The sequence below is a fragment of the Spea bombifrons genome, chromosome 5 (genome assembly GCF_027358695.1).
Source record: "Spea bombifrons isolate aSpeBom1 chromosome 5, aSpeBom1.2.pri, whole genome shotgun sequence".
In the NCBI taxonomy this organism is placed as follows: domain Eukaryota; kingdom Metazoa; phylum Chordata; class Amphibia; order Anura; family Pelobatidae; genus Spea; species Spea bombifrons.
Window position 1 is genome coordinate 47,096,733 of NC_071091.1, and position 20,868 is coordinate 47,117,600.

General features: G+C 43.6%; 1 protein-coding gene across 1 annotated transcript in view; it reads right to left on the reverse strand.

The window, feature by feature from the left end:
* FHOD3 (formin homology 2 domain containing 3) overlaps positions 1–20,868 on the reverse strand; it is a 267,638-nt gene that overhangs the window by 156,556 nt on the left and 90,214 nt on the right. The window contains exon 10 of the mRNA XM_053466092.1: positions 10,295–10,521. Coding sequence (XP_053322067.1) covers positions 10,295–10,521 — 227 coding nt within the window. The remainder of the gene's footprint in view (positions 1–10,294; positions 10,522–20,868) is intronic.

The window sequence follows — 20,868 nt, forward strand, 5'->3', positions numbered from 1 at the left end:
CTCAATGTTTTTATGGGTTTTTTTTTTGCTTTTTTCTGCAAGTTTTGCTATTTTAAAACCAATTTTTTTCCAAAGCTGGTCATTCTGCCCCGTGTGCTATTTCGGGTATCTTTGAAGCTGGCCAATGCAATTTACCCTTTCAACCCATATATTTTTGAAAATTAGACACCTCAAGGTATTTCAAATGCTAGCATTTTAACCCTTTCCATGCACTTATTCTACTACCACCCTTTGTCAGACTCTCCATCAGGAGGAGATCTGGTTCTTGATGATCTCCTCACCTCATTTTCCCATGGTCTTGCATTATCCCTTGTTGCAAAGACACAACCCTACTCTAGACTGGTGGTGGTTTGAGGTATTAGCTTGGTCAACTGCGTGCCAAAAAGGAGTGTCTACGTAAAGTCATCAGGATTCTTTGTTCTGACTCTACCCACAAGACTACAAGGACTATACTGATGTATTTGATAAAGTCCGGGCTGGTTCTCTGTCTCCGCATAGGTCCTATGATTGTGCCATGGAACTGCAGACGGGTGGTATTCCTCCTTGTGGCCGAGTATATCCGTTATCCACTTCCGAGTAATAAAGCTATGGAGGATTATGTCTCCAATGCCTTGGCTAGAGGATTCATACGTAAATCCACTTCCCCCTTGTGCCAGTTTCTTGTTTCATCTAAGATGTTCACTAGCTGCTATCCAGGCTTTCAAGGATTTGAAAAGAGCTTTTGCATCTCCCCCGTCTTGGTCCACTTGGACCCGACACTACAGTTTATCCAGGAGGTCGATGCATCTTGACAGGAGTAGGCGCCCTCTTGTCTCAACGCCCTAAACCCGAGAGGCCTCTACACTTGTGTGGGTTATTTTCTTAAAAAACTCTCTCTGGCTGAATGCAATTATGAGATTGGTGATAGGGAACTTTTGGCCATAATCTTGGAGCTCAAGGAGTGGCAGTACCTTCTTAACAGATCATAAAAATGTGACCTATCTCTCTGGCTAGCCCAGTAGGCCCTGTTACTATCCACATTTAATTTTCTAGTTTCGTACCTTTTCTGGCTTGGAAAATATACTTGCTGATGCATTGTCTTATCAGTTCACTTCTTCCTCTCGGGAAGAAGCACACCCTACACTGATCATTCTACCTGATCACATCCTGGCAAACATCCGTACTAGTCTGACCTCGCCATTAGGGGAGAGGCTCATGGCCGTTCAAAATCAAGCTCCAGCATGCAAACCACCTGGCAAATGTTATGTACAAATCTACTTCTGATGTTCCCTGTTATGTACATATCAGTGCTCTAAAGCTGCAGGCCACACTGAAAAAACCCAAATGATATGGTGGGCCAAAATCCGCTCAGAGTTTAAAGAATTTGTTGCCTCCTATCAGATATGTGCGCAAAACAAAAACCCTGGCCATCTTCCTGTGGGTCTACTTAAAACAATGCCAATGGTGAATTGCCCTGGACACGCATAACTTTGGACTTCATTGTTGAACTTCCTTCCTCCTGGAATAACATTGTTATACTAATGGTATCGGATCAGTTTTCCAAGATGTGCCACTGCGCCCCACTTAAGAAATTTCCGTTTGCTCAAGATATGGAACTCATATTTACCAAGGAGATCTTTTGGATGTACTGGATGCACGGGATGCACGGGATACCTAAAGAAATAGTATCGGATAGTATCACGCTTTTGGTGTGCATTGTGTCTCCAGTTGGGGATATGCCTTTCCTTTTACTCGCCTACCACACACAATCCAACTGAACCGCGAAGAACTCCAACCAGGCCTTCGCTGTTATGTGTCAGATCACCAACATAACTAGTCCAAACTGTTGCCTTGGGCGGAGCTTGCTCATGATAGCCACGTACCCACTTCTTCTTGTCTCTCTCCATTTCTGCTATGTTACCTGATGATTTCACACACCAGAGCATTTATGTGAACTCCGCTTCATGTGGGCACAGGCCAACAAATCACTCGAGTTGTCGGCACACTGGTACAAGCTCCAGGCTGATTGCAAATGGCTTCCGGACCCTTCTTATCAGGTCGTGGGGAGGGTCTCGCAATCTGAACCTCCTGGTCCCATCTCACAAACTGGCACTTCGTTATGCAGGTCTTTTCTGTATCTTCCGCAAAATAAGTCAGACAACCTACGCCTTCCCTCAAACATGCGTATACCAAATGTATTCCATGTCTCGTTCCTAAAACCATTAGTGTGGAACCGATTCACTTATTCAGTTCCTCGTACTCGTCTAATCCGGTTTGATGGTCATTAGGAATTTGAAGTACAATCCATTTTGGATTCTTGTGAGTCCAGGGGTTACGGACCTGAGGAACAATCTTAGGTGCCTGCCCAGGATGTTCATGCCCCTACACTAGTACGAGCCTTCCATGCCCAATTCCCCTCTAAAGCCAGGACCCTATCTGCCGAGGGGGGCTCGTTAGGGCAGGGGTACTGCCAGGGTTTTGTGGCCTACTTGCACTGATGATTCCTCCTCCGCATAAATTTTTGTTTGCTAGGAATCGCCTGCTTCTGAACCCAGCTAAACCCCTCATCTTCCTTCAGGCTATACTTATAATTACCTTGCTGGTTCAGTTGCTGATTGCCCTTCCGTGTTTCTCCAGTGTTTGATCTCAGTGTAGGACCGGCCTGTCTGACTGGACTCCCCCCAAGATATGCTTTATGCCCCCTAGATATGCCATTCTGCCCTTCATATAAGCTTTATGCCCCCTAGATATGCCACTCTGCCCTCTCCAGATACGCTTTATGCCTCCTTGATATGCCACTCTGCCAGGGCCGGCCCAAGACATAATGCCGCCTGGGGCAAAGTTTAAAATGCTGCCCCCCCCATTATCTACCCTTCCTCTCCCTCCCTATTATCTACACTTCCTCTCCCTCCCTATCATGTACCCTATCCCCCCTCCTTTGTACTTACTTTTCAGCAGTCCTGCGGTGAGTCTCCCCGCTTGGTCTCGGTGCCTGCTTGTAATGCTGAGCGCCGGAAATGACGTCATCTTCCGGCGCTCAGCATTACAAGCCGGCACCAAGAGCTAGAGGGCTCGCAGAGGAGAGAGAGGGGCGCTGAGCGGGTACTGACAACTTGGTAAGCGAAAACCACTCGGCGCCCCTCTCTCTCCTCCGCTTTAAAAAGAAATAAAAATGCTTGGGGCGGCAAAGTACCGCCCATTCAAAATTGCCGCCTGGAGCAATTGCCCCACTCTGCTCCATGGTAGGGCCGGCCCTGCACTCTGCCCCCCCTCAAACTTACTAATGCATCCCCAGACTCCCTAGTGCCTAGCGGGGGCAGCTGGTGGCCATCTGCGCGATGCACGTAGACAACCTCTGCCGCTGTTCACCACTTCGGCCGGGGCTTCTATACTGGCGCTCCGTCATAGAAGGCGCTGCGGAGCATAAGTACTGGAGCAGTGGAAGAAGGTGGCCTGGACTGATGAATCACATTTTCTTTTACATCATATGGATGCCCGGGTGCGTCACTTTCCTGGAGAATACATGGCACCAGGATGCATTCATGTAGGCCCTGTCCTGCGCAACTTACACGATTCAAGGGATCTTTTGCTAACAAAAATAATAACTTACCACACCTTTTTACCGCACTCTGGAACAGAGGACAATGCCTGTGCACTTCACAGAAAGCACCTGATTCTTCACAACTTCCAGAAGAGAACTTTATGTTACCGAGGTGTCCGGTAACCCAAATTTTATCAATGCATATTTTGCACTTGAGCTGGTCCTCAGTGCATGTTTGTTTGTGAGTTTATTTATAATAAATTATATACAGAAAATTTTTAAAGAGACAGTATTACACTATTTTTGTCCTTTCTTGCATATGTCCACCCGTGTCTCTGAGGGGGTCATCCAGTCCGGCTTTACCAAGAGAGCTATTTTTGCTGAGATACTCTGTTTTTTTTACTGGCTATATTTCTTGGGATTTGAGGAGTCCTTGCAGATATCTTCTTTGAGAAGAGTATTTTGGTCTATGTTTTTGTATATACTATTAACCAATTTACTAAATTGAAAAACTTATCTATGAGAGGCTATAGGATCCTAGAAACATATGAGGTAATTTCTGCACTTTAGTTTGTTTATATGTCTTCTTTTGGCAGTTAGTTGTGTAGATTTACTTCCATGAAGTTATTATTCAAATCAGACAAAGCAATGATACCTGAGTTCTTCATGAAATGGTTTTGAGAGTCAGGCCCAACTATGCCTTATACCCCCTATTTGCCACTCTACCCCCCCTATATGCAAAATTAGCAAATCTTCTAAGTCTATTTTCTCCTGTCTCTGGTTCTTCCTTTTCCTATGTACCCAAGTTGAAGTGATAGGTCAGGCTAGACTCTATGCAGGGACATTAGGGTGTTCAAAACCCCAGCTGAATTCATTTGACTGCAGGTGGCTGCTGCGGCTGCATTAGTCTTCCATTTTGACTCCATTTGTAGGAGTGACTCCATTTGTAGGAGTCTAAGAACAAGTTTGTAAGCAGTAGCTACTGCTAGATCTGTTGATCTATCTTTTAATTAACACAACATATACAGATCAGCCATTACATTATGATCACCTGCCTGATATTGTGTAGGTCCTCTTTTTGCCGACAAAATAGCCCTGACCTGTCAAGGCATGGGCACCACTAGACCTCTTAACAGCAGATTCTTTTAAATTATGTAGATTGTGAGGTGGGGCCTCCAGGAATGCATCCTGATAAGCGACACACACACACACACACCCTCAGCCATCCACGTGATTCATCAGACCAGACCACCTTCTTCCATTGCTCCGTGGTACAGTTCTTATGCTCACGTGCCCATTGTAGGTGCAGACCCTGACTGGTCTGCAGCTTCGCAGCCCCATTTGCAATAAACGGTGATGCACTTTGTGTTCTGATACTTTTCTATCATAACCAGCATTATCCTTTTCAGCAATTTGAGCTGGAGAACACATCAACTTTGAGGACAAAATGTTCACTTGCTGCCCACTGACAATTATCATTATTATTCAATTCACCTGTCAGTGGTAATAATGTTATGGCTGATCAGTGTATTTTGTATGGTATTCACTAAAGGAGGAGAGAACCCCAAGATGAGGGGGAGCCAGACGCGTTTTGTGCTTAGAAGCGATGCATATTGACAGGTAGGAAGGTACAGACAGGCAAAAAGAAACACACCGAAGGCGGGATATTATGAGACGTTCTGTATTTAAGTAAGCTGCCAAAACAGGTAACTAGAACACAGAACTGGTCTTGATTGGCAATATGGCTGGAAAGGTAGGGGGGACTCAGGCAGGGCACATGTGGTCAGGCAGGCTGGGTCAATACCAGGAGATCGCACATAAGAGTCAAATCAGGAGCCAAGAGCAAAAACATGGCAAGCCAGGTGAAAACTGGTAGAGTCCAACAGAACTACTAGGACCAGCATAGGGCCAGGAAGCAGAGAAACAACAGAAGCCAAATACACTGCAATGCAAAGGCCTGGAACGATGGAATCAACGGATATGTAAGGGGGTGGGTTGCACCCAGCTAAGCAGATGTAGCTGGTCAGGTCGTCAGCATACCGTGATCTGACAGGTGACCTCTAGAGGCTGCAATGGACAAGACACTTGTAATGAACAAACCGGGTGTTTAAAAAAAAAACACAAAAAAAAACAGCAGAATAAAAAACTTAAAATTTACACTTTCATCTCTTTATCATAATGGCATTTCTCTATTCACCTTCTTATTTTACTGACATAATAATAAAAGTGACAAGAACCCAAACACAGTGTTTCTCAAACTAGGTTTTAATACTCAAAGTTATTAGTAAATATTAATTCATATGTTAACTATTTTTTCATATTTCATAAAAACTATGAGAAAAAAAGTCTCTTGTTTATATTTTCTTTTATTTGCCAAACTGTTACGCACATCTGACCCACAGCTTGCCACTCTGCCCCCAGATATGCCTTATACTTCCTATATGCCAGAGATTCCACTGTGCCCCCTGATACGCCACTGTGCCTCCTATATGCCTTATACTCCTTATATGTTGTATGCCCCCTGATATGCCTAATAACTTCCAATATGCCACTCACCCCCCATTTATGCCTTATACCTCCCTATATGCCACTGTGCACCCTGATAGGCCACTCTGCCCCCCATAAATGCCCTACACCACCCTTAAACTCATTATACTCACTGATTCACCACTCTGCCTCCCCCAGATATGCCACTCTGAAATTATTTATACCCCTCATACACCACTCTACCTCCCCTAGATATGCCACTCTGCCTCCCTGAAATTCATTATACCCCCATACACTACTCTGCCACCCTGAAATTCATTATACCCCCTATACACCACTATAACTCCCCCATAAACCACTCTCCCCCCATACTCCACTCTGCCTCCTCCCCCTCCCATACACCACTCTGCCACCTCCCCCTCTCATACACCACTCTGCCTCCTCCCCCCTCCCATACACCACTCTGCCTCTCTCCCTGACTCCCTGGTGTCTTGTGGGGGGTGAACCTCCGTTGCTGGCTGACACTTTCACTGGAGCTTCACAGAAGCCCCAGCAGAAGTGAAGGGGAGTAGCAGAGGTTGCCTGTGCACATCGTGCAGACACCCACCAGCTGACAGAGAGGATGATCCTCTGCAGGAGACCTGGCTTCTCCTCTCTGTCAGTCGGCGGGGGTCTGCACAATGTGCACAGCGTCAGTTACTCCCCTTCACTTCCGCTGGGGCTTCAGCAGCCCAAATATTAATTTTATACTCACAGTTAGATGAGTTCTTGAGCCATGTGGATGCTATAGGAAATGTCTCTCCCTGCAGTCACTGCCGAATGGCCCCGCCCCTTTCTTTCTCCCTGTCCCTCCTTGCAGCCAATCAGCAGTGACTGCAGGGAGGGACTGTAAGTAGTAACTGCTGTGAGTCACAAATGGATTATAAAACGAGGGGTATTTTTCAGAGTGTTTGCTCTGAAAATACTCTCATTTTCTAATCAATAAAAATCGATTCAACTAATCGATAATGAAATTTCGTTAACAACGATTTTCATTTTCGATTATTATCGTTTTTATTGATTAGTTGTTTCAGCCCTACTGGATTAGGATTCTTACTATCAAACTTCTACTTCGTTCTTCTCAGGAAAGCTGTGGAAGCTAAACTTGACACTAAGAAAGAGAGAGAGAGAAAGAAGGACAAAGAAATTAGAGCGGAAAAGAGACTCTCTTTCTTTTCCCCACATCCACCCAGAAATGGAATAGATACCACTTCCTTAGAAGATTCAACACTACAAATAATGGCCAATGATCCTGAGTCTGAGTGCCCACCAGAGCTAAGTGATAAAGATAGGAATTCAGAGCTCCAAGCAATTATTAAAGAGCAACTCTCCGCATCTTTAGACCAACAGTTTGAAAAAATCAAACAAGAGATTAATCTTGAAAAACATTGGGCATGGAAAAGAAGATGGCAGATCTGGAAGACAGAGCCCGCAGAAAAAATCTGGGATTGAGAGCCATTCCAGAATCGATCACAAAAGAGAATTTGGAAAAATACATGGAGGAACTTTTTAAAAAGATGAGAATTCCATCAGAAAGGTATCCGTATTACACAGAAAGATGCCATAGGGTACCAAAGCCTAGAGGCATTCCGGATCATCTTCCACAAGACGTCATGATATGCTGTTTTTCCTATAAAATTCGCCAAGAAGCGCTTCAATTCTTTAAAGACGGGCAAAAATTACAGGAACCATATGCATATGAAAAGATAAAAATATTACAAGATCTCTCACCCTACACAAGGAATAAGAGAAGGGGGTTCGCCCAAGATACAGCCATATTGAGAACAAATAACATTAAATATATGTAGGGCTTTCCGGTTAAATTAATTATATGGCTTGAAAATACACAATTTTCATTTGATACCCCTGAAAAACTAAAGCTCTGGATAAAAGAGAACAGACTTACATAATAGATACATTTCAACAAGGATTTATATGTTAGAAGGGCTATGAATGCTTTATTATGGAAAGCTGGAAAAAAATCAGGCCTAGAAGTGAAAGCCTTTATTTTGTGAAATGTAATTATGATGTGAATTTAAAAAAAAATAAAAAAATGTCCCTCTGGAGGTGCAGTTAGCAGCGGGGGTTGTCTGCGTCCATCGCGCAGACCTTCCCCGGCTGTCAGAGATCACGGGGGACTCTGATCTCTGACAGCCGGGGAAGGACTAAGCACCGGGGACTCAGAAGTACCGGTAAGTGTGTGGGGGGATGAGAGGAGGATCCAGGTCCCCTGCATCTCTGCGGGGGATCTGGATCTTAGTCTCATAGTCAGACCTAGTTGAGGTCTGATTATAAGACGACCCCGATTATAAGACAAGGGGTATTTTTCAGAGCATTTGCTCTGGAAAAAACCTCGTCTTATAATCAAGCAAATACGGTAAATACACCCCTGACTGTCCTTTTTGATCCTTTAACAACCTGTGTCTCTCTTCTATCATCATTACCCATTTCCACTCCCAAATTCAAGATTTCAACTGTGCTCTACCCTTTCTCTATAAATCTCTTTCCCCATACTCAACTTTCAAAAGCCCTCTGAAACCCATTTTTTCGAGAAGAATACAACCTTTTTACCTAACACTCTCAGCCAGTATCTTAACCTTCAAACCATCTGAACGACCAAGAACCTCTACAGATCATCCTGACTTGACCAACTCATTCTCAATCCAAGCAGTCTTCTCCTACTGTTTCACTTCCCCCTCATCCACCGACTAGATTGTAAGCTTGCAAGAGCAAGACCCTGTTCTGATTTTGTGCCAGTTTATTAGTGTGTGATTTAAAATATTCTACTGACCAGTGCTACGGAATCTGCTGGTGCTACATAAATAAATGTAATGTAATGTCTTTTTTGTCTCCGTATACCTCTGGAACCTCTATAAACATCTTCTCACTGCCAGAATTTCTTGTCTTAAAAATTTAACTTTCTTTAAGTTAGTAGGCATTACGTGGCATTGCTTTGTGTGGCTCTCCCTCCATGTGAATTGTCAGTTACACTGAGCGGGACTTCAAGTAAGGTCCAATCAGATTGTATATGGTGAAGTGGGATTGAACCATTGCAATAAATCCCGACCAGTGTGGGTAGTTATTGCCAGTGAAAATGCCTATGGAGAGGCAGAGACAGGAGACGTGATGACAAAAGTAGTGAAGGGAAGGGGGCTATAGAATAAGACGGGGTTTGAGCCTAACTGCCAGGGAGAGGTGCCTTTTGATTGTATGCCCAGATAGGATGACGGATGCCAGATAATGTGATAAGAAAAAAAAAAAGGAGAAACAGAAGAAAGAAGCAGAGGGGCGGAGAAGAATTTGAGGGGGGTACATAGGAATGGAGAAAGAAATGGAGAACGGAATGAAGAAAGAGTGAGATTAAAGAAAGAGCGAGAGAGTGGGAGAAAAAACAAGAGGGACAGAAAGAGGAAGTGAAAAGAGAAATGGGTGAGAGATGGAGTGATTAGGGGAGAGGGGCACAGAAGAAAGGAAAAAGTGCAGAACATTAAGCAGTAAAGAATGTGTATAGAATAGGGGGAAGAGCAATTATTTCCTGTGTCTGGGTGTGATGCACCATGTGTACCTGCCTCAGGTGCCTCTTCATTGCTCTGCCCCCTAATCAGTACAATTTCTACATTACTCAGTCCTGACATGCCTTAATAATATTGCTATGTAATAGAATGGGGAGTGGGCACAAGAGAATAAGCTCTGGCCCTGCACAGAGTATTACATTTATGGCATTAGATTAAGTGCTTCATGGGAAACTGCCCTCTACATTAGAGGGACTATGTCTAAGATCATTAAAAGATATGCAGCAGTAAGTTGTTATTAACTAAATTACTTCTAATGTTGTAGAAAATAGGGTATCACAGAGGTGACAACAAAGCTGTTACAGTAGAATATGTTAACGTCACTAACTGGTAAAAAAGAGAATGTGTGACTATACCTCTAGATAAATCATTAGTTAGGTCTTTATAGAAATATTCTTTCTGTACACCAATTAATAAGATGTGATGGGAGTGGAACAAGTATAAAGAGCTACAAAATTAATACGAGGAATGGTAGAGTTGTTCTGCAAAACATTTGGTTAACGTGGATTTATTTGCTCTACAAAAGAGGTGCTTAAGGGGATGATATATGATGATATATTATAGTGTACAAATACATTTAAGGTCTGTATAAAGTTCTTGCAAGGTAAATCATCTGCAGACTTTTTTTTTTAAGATTTGTTTAAGCAAATCCGACAAGTGTTAAAAAGATAATTACCTTTCACCAAAATAGTCTTTGTTCTGTCCATGTGAAGATGTTAACGCAGATAATGAACAATTGCTAGTTGGTGTAGTGAATTTCATATTCTGAAGTGAATGCCTTCGACTTTTCCTCTGAACATAGCCTTCATGAGTGTGTGAGCCTAGGCTAGACCTTCTTCTGTCTTTTTGAACTTTGAGAAATTGATGATCATTTCCATCACCATCTTCATGTTTTAAAGTCATCTGAAAAACATTTGTCAACCACAAGAATAAAATGACTATTTATTGTGTAATAAAATATGCTAACGAAAGTAATAACATTTTCCTAATTTAAGAGGCTGCATTAAAGGGTCACTTAACCCTAGTACTCAAAAAGTTAAGTACTTAAAATAAACACTGAGAAAACAAAAATACAATAAAAATAACATTTAACTTAATATCATCAAAATACAGCTATACTGACAAACCCAACGCAAAACATTTTGTAGTGTGGGATTACACTAATGTAACCAACAGTGCCCCTATGAATTGCAGTTTTAAAGTTAAAAATATTGTTTAGGAAAGACCTTTATTTAGTCACCTCCCCCCAGGTCCCTCTTTCTTTCCTTCTATGATATCCCTCTGTTTAGGAAGCTTAGAATGGTTGTGACACAAAATAATTAATACCGTATTTGCTTGATTATAAGTCGAGTTTTTTTTTTTCAGAGCAAATGCTCCGAAAAATACTCCCCGTCTTATAATCGAGGTCGTCTTCTAATCAGACCTCAAATAGCGCCAGTCTGCTTACCGGTGCTTTTGTCGCACAGTGTGCGAGCAGCGTCTCTTGTACCGGCCAGGGGAACAGGAACCCAGCAGAGTCACATAAATGCACGTCACGTGCCTCTGCTTGCAAAAACGACACCGCTTGGCGCATCAGATGAGGGGCTGCATGTGTTTCTAGTACAAACCTGGAGTGCGCAAGACACAAATGAACATGTCGCTATGGTTAGAAAAAACATTTTCTAGCCAAAGCGACATATTCCATCATTATTTGTGCACTCAACTTTTGTCCTAGAAATACATGTAGTCCCTCATTTGAAGCTCCAAGGGGTGTAGTTTCTTGAAATGTGTACTTTATGTACCCTAATTTAACTTCTCAGATGTCTAGACCACTAACTTCAGATATGGCAGATTTGAAAATCTTGTTAAAAAATTGTCTTAAAACATTTAGGGGTGATGCCTGCATTTAAACAGCTCTAGACAGCTGAAAAGTTAAATTATGGTACATAAAGTATACATTTTCAGAAACTACACCCCTTGGCGCATCAAATGAGGGGCTGCATATATTAGTAGCACAAGACTGGAGTGCACAAGACATAAATGAACTTGTCGCTTTTAAATTTTTTTATTATTATTATTTTTATAAGTGTGAAATTCACTTATTTGTTGTGCACGTGAGATTTGTGATACAAATACAAATAAGACCTCATTTGCTTGAAGTTGCAGAGGGAAAAAGCCGGGCCCCTGCAGAAGTCTGCGAGTGAGAGATCTGCAGTTCAGGTAAGGGGTGGGGAGAGTTTATGAGCAAGTATGAGTGATTAAGGGAATGAATGAGTATTTAAATGTTTGTGAATGCTGGTTTGTGTGATAGCATGGATGTGTAAGGGGGGCAGTAGCATGGCATAGGGAGGCTGTAATCACACTCCTATCATGCCCAGGTTCCAGCATGGACTGGCTGCCTGGGCATGATAGGAGTGTGATTCCTGTTAGCAATCATATGTATATATGCCTCCTGAAATGCCTTTTAACCCCCTATATGCCACTCTGCCCCATGATATGCCTTTTAACCCCTATATGCCAGAGTGGCATATAGGGGTATAAGGCATATCATGGGGCAGAGTGGCATATACGGGGTTAAAAGGCATATCCTGGGGCAGAGTGGCAAATAGGGGGGTATAAGGCATTTCTGGGGGCAGAGTGGCAAGCCGATGTGCAGAACTGGGGGGGCAGGTTGGCAAATAAAAGGAAATCAAAACAAAAAAATGTTTTCTCAATCATAGCTTTTATTCAATATGAAAAAAATATTTTACATGAATTAATATTTACTAGTAAAACTTTTTTCCTATAGGGTAGTCTTATATTCAGGCTTTGTCTTTTTTCCTACATTAACATTCAGAATTTGGGGGGTCGACTTATAATCAGGGTCGTCTTATAATCAAGCAAATACAGTATATAAACAGAAGAAAAAGGTGTTTCTTTATTGCACTCTGTACAGAAAATACCTTATTCTTCTTGTAAATGCTTTTCTAGGCTACATAAATTATTGTCAATACATTGTATGTTAAGCTTTAACCAGTGGCGGAACTACCGGGGTCGCAGGGGTCGCGACTGCGACCGGGCCCCGGCGGCAGGGGGGCCCAAGCCAAGGGGCCGCCCGAAATCGGGCAGGGGCGTCCAGACCTCAAGGCAGCCAGGGCAACCGATCTTACGCGAGCCGCACCTCAAGCCCTGCTACTTACTTGTGGGAGGGTCTTCTGGACTGCACAGAGGAAGCAGAGTTCACGTGACATCCTACTTCCTCTGTGCTTTAGCAGAGAAGGCAGAGGGAGGCCGCGCCCCCTGCTGAAGTCTGTGAGCGGCATCGAGGAGCTGCAGTGCAGGTAAGGGGGTGGGGAGGGTGTTTGAATGAGTGTGTGTGATTGAGGGAATGAATCTGTGAATGAATGATTGTATGACTAAATGAGTGTGTGTGTGATAGCATGGATGTGTAAGTGCTGGAAGCTAGGCATGATGGGACTGTGATTGCTGTTAGCAATCACACTCCTATCATGCCAAGTCAGCCAGTACATGCTGAAACCTGGCTAGCTGCCCCCCTTGTGTATTGAGGCGGCCAGCAGTATGGGGTCTGCACATCACTTATAGCCACCCTGTACCAGCGTGTATTGGCTGACTTGGCATGATAGGAGTGTGATTGCTAACAGCAATCACAGTCCCATCATGCCTAGGTTCCAGCATTTACTGGATGGATGTGTAAGTGCTGGAACCTAGGCATGATGGGACTGTGACTACTGTTAGCAATCACACTCCTATCATGCCAAGTCAGCCAGTACATGCTGAAACCTAGCTAGCTGCCCCCCTTGTGTAGTGTTGCTGCCAGCAGTATGGGGTCTGCACATCACTTACAGCCACCCTGTACCAGCATGTACTGGCTGACTTGGCATGATAGGAGTGTGATTGCTAATAGCAATCACAGCGAGCACAGTCCCATCATGCCTAGGTACCAGCATTTACTGGTTGCCTGGGTATGATAGGAGTGTGATTGCTGTTAGCAATCACACTCCTATCATGTCAAGTCATATTGCTAATTTTGTCCAATTGTGTGTTACCTACTTTTATTAAAAATGTAAGTTTTTATTATTATTTTTAAAGGTGGGGGTCATTTTCGGTTTTGGCTAAGTGAACCCTGAATGTTTTGGTCCAGAATTTTCATTTTAGTTCATCCCTAGAATAAATCTAGGGAATCCTGAATTTGTAGTCGCAAAACTTTCTAGGCCCAGAAATCAGTGAGAGGAAGAGTAAAGGTTTTGTGTCATTTACTTTATTTTAATCTGCATATTTTATTAAAGGCCATATTTTTTGTCACAGTGAAAAATGAGTGCGGCCCGCGCACGTATACAATTCTGATGAAGTGGCCCACTGCAGAAAAAACTTGGACACCCCTGGATTATGCCACATGCACCCCTTTTTCTTTGTTTTTTTACAGATATGATTCAATATGTAAATTGAATTTGTTGAAAAAAAATTGTTGGGTAAAAATCATGTTTTTTTGGGGGGTGAGGGGGTGGGGGGGTGGGGGGCCCTTAACAGATTCTCGCACCCGGGCCCTGAGGCGTCTAGTTACGCCCCTGGCTTTAACAAAACATGTAAGGGCAGAAACTACACCACTCACTGTATATATTAAATATTAGTTTATTATTAATTTATGTTAACTGAGTTACCGGGAGGAGAGTCTAAAAAATTGTGACTTACCACACCTTTTTACTGCACTCTGGAATAGTGATGTCCGGATCATGAACGAATCGTTCATTTGATCCGGTTCTTTTTAGTGATCCGGATGAATCGGTTCACTAGACTGAACGATTCATTTGTAGCGGTTCAGTCTGTGAATCATGCAGCTGTAACCTGATCCTAGAGCTGTGAGTCATCTGCAGAGCACTCAGACACTGACTCTGGGGTCAGGTTACAGCTCATTAATTCACACAGGAAGGATGACTCATAGAGTCAGAGACTCGTTCAAAGAGTCGAATGAACCGAAGAGTCGAATGAACCGAAGAGTCGAATGAACCGAAGAGTCGAATGATCCGGATCTTACAAGGATCCGAATCTTACAGAGATTCGAATCATTCAGAGAATATTACTGATACCATACTTTTATAAATAAATACATTAATAATGTTCACACTGCCCCCAGGATTTAGATTCCCCTGAGTTTGCCCCCATTTACCTATAACTGCACCTACAGTTAACTTTATTAAATTAATTAAATTAACCCTCAGTCATCAGCATAAAATTAACCCTTATACCCCATCAACCATAACTGCCCCTGAAATTAACCGTAAAGATCCCATTAACCATAAGGCCCCTGAAATTGACCCTAAAGACCCCATTAACCATAACGGCCCCTGAAATTAACCCTAAATACTCCATTAACCATAACTGCCCCTAAATTAATTGCATATACTCCAGATAAATTACCTAATAAATTGGTATGGTTGATGGGGTCTTTAGTGTTAATTTAGGGGCAGTTATGCTTAATGAGGTGTTTAGGGTTAATATGGGGGTAGTTATGCTTAATGGGGTCTTTAGTGTTAATTTAGGGGCAGTTATGCTTAATGAGGTGTTTAGGGTTAATTTGGGGGCAGTTATGCTTAATGGGGTGTTTAGGGTTAATTTGGGGGCAGTTATGCTTAATGGGGTGTTAAGGGTTAATTGTAGGGGCAGTCATGGTTGATGGAGTGTTTAGGGTTAATTTAATGGTGAGGGTTAATTTAATTAATTTAATAAAGTTAGCTTAAGGTGCAGTTGCAGGTAAAGGGGAATGTAAATCCTGGGGGCAGTGATTATTAATGTATTATTTATAACAGTATGGTGACATTCTCTGAATGATTAGAATGCCAATGAAGGCAGAGAGTCGTTCAAAGATCCGGATCTTACAATGATCCGGATCTTACAGTGATCCGGATCTTACAGTGATCCGGATCTTACAGTGATCCGGATCTTACAGTGATCCGGATCTTACAGTGATCCGGATCCCTGTAAGATTCGGATCCCTGTAAGATCCGAATCTTTGAACGACTCTCTGCCTTCATTGACATCACTGGAGGCAGGGGGGAGGATTCAAAATGAAAGGGGCGGGGCCAATCGTTAGTGTGCCTGCACGGAGTTACTGGAAAACAGTAACTCCGTGCAGGCACACTGAGTGATCCGAAGATCCGGATCATGAATTGGATCATTTCAGTGAACGAATCGAAATGATCCGATTCACTTTAATGATCCGAACTTCCCATCACTACTCTGGAACAGAGGGGAATGCCTGAGCACTTCAGAGAAAGCACCTGATTCTGCACTACTTCCAGAAGAGCATTTTATCTTACGAAGGTAACCCTAATTTTATCAATGCACATTTTGCATTTGAGCTGGTCCTCAGTGCATGTTTGTTTGTGAGTTTATTTATAATAAATTAGATAGAGATTGTTTTAAAGAGACAGTAGTCCACTATTTTTGTCCTTTCTTGCATATGTCCACCCGTGTCCCTGATGGGGTCATCCAGTCCGGCTTTACCAAGAGAGCTATTTTTGCTGAGATACTCCGTTTTTTTTTACTGGCTATATTTCTTGGGATTTGAGGAGTCCTTGCAGATATCCACTTTAAGGAGGGTATTTTGGTCTATTTTTTTTGTATATACTATTTTGTCAATACATGCCATTAGTGCCTCAGTAAAGCCATTTCAAATGTTGAGAAGTATGATAATGTATGTAAATAGGTGTATCAAAAATATAACCAACATCATCTTTCACATTGCTTGTATCACAAATGTCATTGCTACAGTGGCCTTAAACGCAGTCTTAACTGAGCAAGAACATTTAAAAACTGTTGGGCTACAACGGCATCTATCCACACAGCTAAAGATGTGTACCTAAACTAACAAATTACATTATTGTGGGACAAACAGTGTCATCTTTATTACAAGACAAAATGTTACCTGCCCAGTGTCCAAATATCCTCAGGGGCCCACATCCAGGGGCTCCTTCTTCAGTGAAATCAAACATCTCTTGCAATATAAATTGCTGGGGGCAGGGAATGAGAGCGAATATTTCTTAGGGATTGTAAGTTCGGAACAGTAAACTGAATCGGTTCATTTCGAGTGATTAATTGAAATTAACTGAGAATTTAATTTAATTTAATTAATTTAATAAGGTTAGCTTAAATTGCAGTTAGAAGTAAAGAGGTGCAAACTAAGGGGGATCTAAATCCTGGGGGCAGTGAAGATTAATCCTGTATTTAGTTATAAAAGTATATTTGTGTTTGATTCAGAGTTGCTCTGAACGATTCAGTGAACTGATTCAGTGAGTCAGTGAATCGATGACTCATAGCTTCACTGAACGAGTCAGTGAATCGATGAGCTGTAACCTGATCCCAGAGTTGGTGTGCTGTGCAAATGACTCACTCCATGATCATATTACAACTTCAGTTAATGATTCATAGACTGAACTGTTACAAATGAATCGTTCAGTGTACTGAACTGATTCATCCGGATCATTGAAAAGAACTATTCGTTCATGAACCGGACATCACCAATAATTCTCATTTATGGGCATTTGCATGCAAAGCAGTGGCGACTCTAGGAACAATATACAGGGGGGGGGGGACACATAAGATACCACAGTCACAACTGGGAGTGCACTTGCAAGTTCTATCACTAAATCATTCAACCGAAACAACACTGGACACTTATGACAAGCTTTCCAAAGTTTTCCTCTTTTCTGACCTGAGAAAGAGAGGAAAACTCTCTTTTTTACAGTTTACGAATAAGTGCAGAGACAGAGCGACAGTCCTTTACACATATCTACCCATAAGCACACATAAACATACACTGCCATTATACACACCTGCCCATACACACATTTACACATACAAACACACACCATCTTACACACACAGACATACCGTATTGGCTCGAATATAGGCCGCACTTTTTTCCCCCACTTTAAGTTTTTAAAGTGGGGGTGCGGCCTATATTCGGGCTCTAGCGCCCGACGCCCGGGACATGCAGTCCCGGGCGCCGGGCAGGCAGCGGGGTTAAGATACAGATCCCCCGCAGCGGTGCAGGGGACCTGTATCCTGCTGTCCGATACGCTCAGACAGCCTCCCCTGCCAGCACTTCCCACGGGGGGGGGTGCCGGCACGGGAGGTTATCTAAGCGTTTTACCTCTGCCCCCCCCTCCTCGACTTACCGGAGCAGACTCCCGGGTGTCTTGCGGGGCCGGCGGGAGACATTTACGCAATACGCGCATGCAACTTCCGGTACCGGAAGTTGCATACGCGTATTGCGTAGATGTCCCTCGCCGGCCCCGCAAGACACCCGGGAGTCTGCCCCGGTAAGTCGAGGAGGGGGGGGCAGAGGAGGACAGCGACAGCGGCAGCGTATCGCGGGGAGGGAGGACAGCGGCAGCGTATCGCGGGGAGGGAGGACAGCGGCAGCGTATCGCGGGGAGGGAGGACAGCGGCAGCGTATCGCGGGGAGGGAGGACAGCGGCAGCGTATCGCGGGGAGGGAGGACAGCGGCAGCGTATCGCGGGGAGGGAGGACAGCGGCAGCGTATCGCGGGGAGGGAGGACAGCGGCAGCGTATCTCGGGGAGGGAGGACAGTGGCAGCGTATCTCGGGGAGGGAGGACAGTGGCAGCATATCTCGGGGGGGGGACAGAGTGGCAGCATGTTTTTTTTGGTGCTTTTTTAAAGAAAAAAAACTTTTTCTTTAAAAAAGCACCAAACTTTTAGGGTGCGGCCTATATACGGGGGCGGCCTATATCCGAGCCAATACGGTATATGCATATACACTTCCATTAAACCCCTATCTTCCCATCTCTTACCTTTCTCATCTTCCATCTTGTCATGGGAGCAAGAGGTCTATCATTTCAGACCGCTGCTTTAGTGCCCCCTTATCACTGTGCGCCTGCTATTGATGCAGAGCAGTGGGGTAAGACATCATATCCCGGCGCTTGGCATCAATTGCCGGCACATAGTGATTAGGGAGCATGGAAGATGAGTTCTGAAGTAACAAACCTCGCGCTCCCTAATGCTCATCGGGCACCTCCTACCCCGACCAGCACTCATGGTGCCTGGGTGGGCATTGTGCAGATGACCTGGGCTGGTCAAGGAGATCATAATCCCCCACCATTAGGGAGCATGAGGTTTGTCACAATTGCCCCCCTTTCCCCCTGTAGTGACGCTTATGATGCAAAGAAAAAACATGTATTTAAAGGTGATGCTCATGATTGCTGGATTGTCACTAGGGCTGCAACTAACGATTATTTTAATAATCGATTAGTTGGCCGATTATTTTTTCGATTAATCGATTAATCGGATAAAAAAAATTAATGTAAATTTTTCATTTATTTAAAATAATTTACTAAACAAATGATGTTAAATACAAACAGCAGAATAAAAAACTTAATAATACATTTCTTGTCTTTATTTCCCAACCAGCCCCCCAATATATGCACATTTGAGCCCAGGCTTGCTACGCTGCCTCCCAGACATGCCGTGCTGCACCCCCACATATGCCACGCTGCCTACCACAGCACTCCACGCTGCCTCCCACATATACCACACCACGCTGCCTCCCACATCTGCCACTCCACGCTGCTTCCCACATCTGCCACGCCACGCTGCCTCCCACATCTGCCACTCCACTCTACCCCCCACATGCCACTGTGCCTGATACGCCTTATACCCCCTGAAACACCACTCCATCCTCCCCAGACATGCCATCCTGCCCTCCCCACATATGCCACGCCATGCTGCCTCCCACATCTGCCACTCCACAATGCCTCCCACATATGCCACGCTGCCTCCCACATCTGCCACTCCACGCTGCCTCCCACATCTGCCACTGTGCCTGATACGCCTTATATCCCCTGATACCCCACTCCATCCTCCCCAGACATGCCACCCTGCTTCCCAGACATGCCACTTCTCTACCCCCAGATATGCCACTCTACCCCCAGATATGCCTTATACACCCTGATTCACCACTCCGTCCTCCCCAGACATGCCACACTGCCCTCCCCACATATGCCTTATATACTGTATATGCCTTATACCCCCAGATATGTCACTTCACTGCCCCCAGGATTTAGATTCCCCTAAATTAACCCTAAACTCCCCATTAACCATAACTGCCCCTAAATTAACCCTTAACACCCCCTTAACCACAGCATCCCCTAAATTAACCCTAAAGACCCCATCAACCACAGCATCCCCTAAATTAACCCTAAACACACCATTAACCACAACTGCCTCAAATGAACCCCAAACACCCCATTAACCACAGCTGCTCCTAAATTAACCCTAAACACCCTATTAACATAACTGCCCCTAAATTAACCCTAAACACCCAATTAACCATAACTGCCCCTAAATTAACCCCCACCTCCCCTAACTTTCAGTAGCCCAAATATATATATATATATATATTACATACATATATACACATATATATATATATATATATATATATGTATATATATATATATATATACATACACACATACACATTATATATATATATATATATATATATATACATATACTTACAGTTAGATGAGTGTCACAGCCATGTGGTTCTGGCCTGGAGAAGGAAGGGGCGGGGCCAGTTGTCACAGTGATTACAGGGAGGGGGAGTAAGTAGGAGCTGCTGCTGTGAGACGGTGAGTCAGACTAAACGGATTATATAATGAGGGGGATTTTTCAGAGCGTTTGCTCTGAAAAAACCCTCATTTTATAATCGATAATAATCGATTCAACTAATCGATAATGAAATTCGTTGCCAACGAATTTCATTATCGATTATTATCGATTTTATCGATTAGTTGTTGCAGCCCTAATTGTCACATCAGTCACAAAAAAGTATATTCTGTTTGGGATCACCACAAAAAAACAGAAAATCTTAATTGGATTATTTTAAGATTAGTTAGGTTGTAAGTGCATTGTCCTTTTATACTTCTGTACCAGTACCGTTTAACCACTCGTGACCAATGACATATTGGGTATGTCATGGGGGGGCATCCATGTCGCAACAATCATAGTGACCACGGGTGCATCATTGCTGCCATTTGCCCAGGTCATGCCCACTACAGTGATCATGCAGGCTTAACTATATGATCACCAATCATGTCTCAGGTAACACAGGCAACTTCAGGGACAAAACTCTTACCCTCCCCATTAACCTCTTTGCTGCTGCAATTGCATCAAAGACACGGGCCAACTGAAATTCAATGCTGGTGCTCATATGGCGCACCATCATTGAAAGCATTAAAAAAACATTTTAA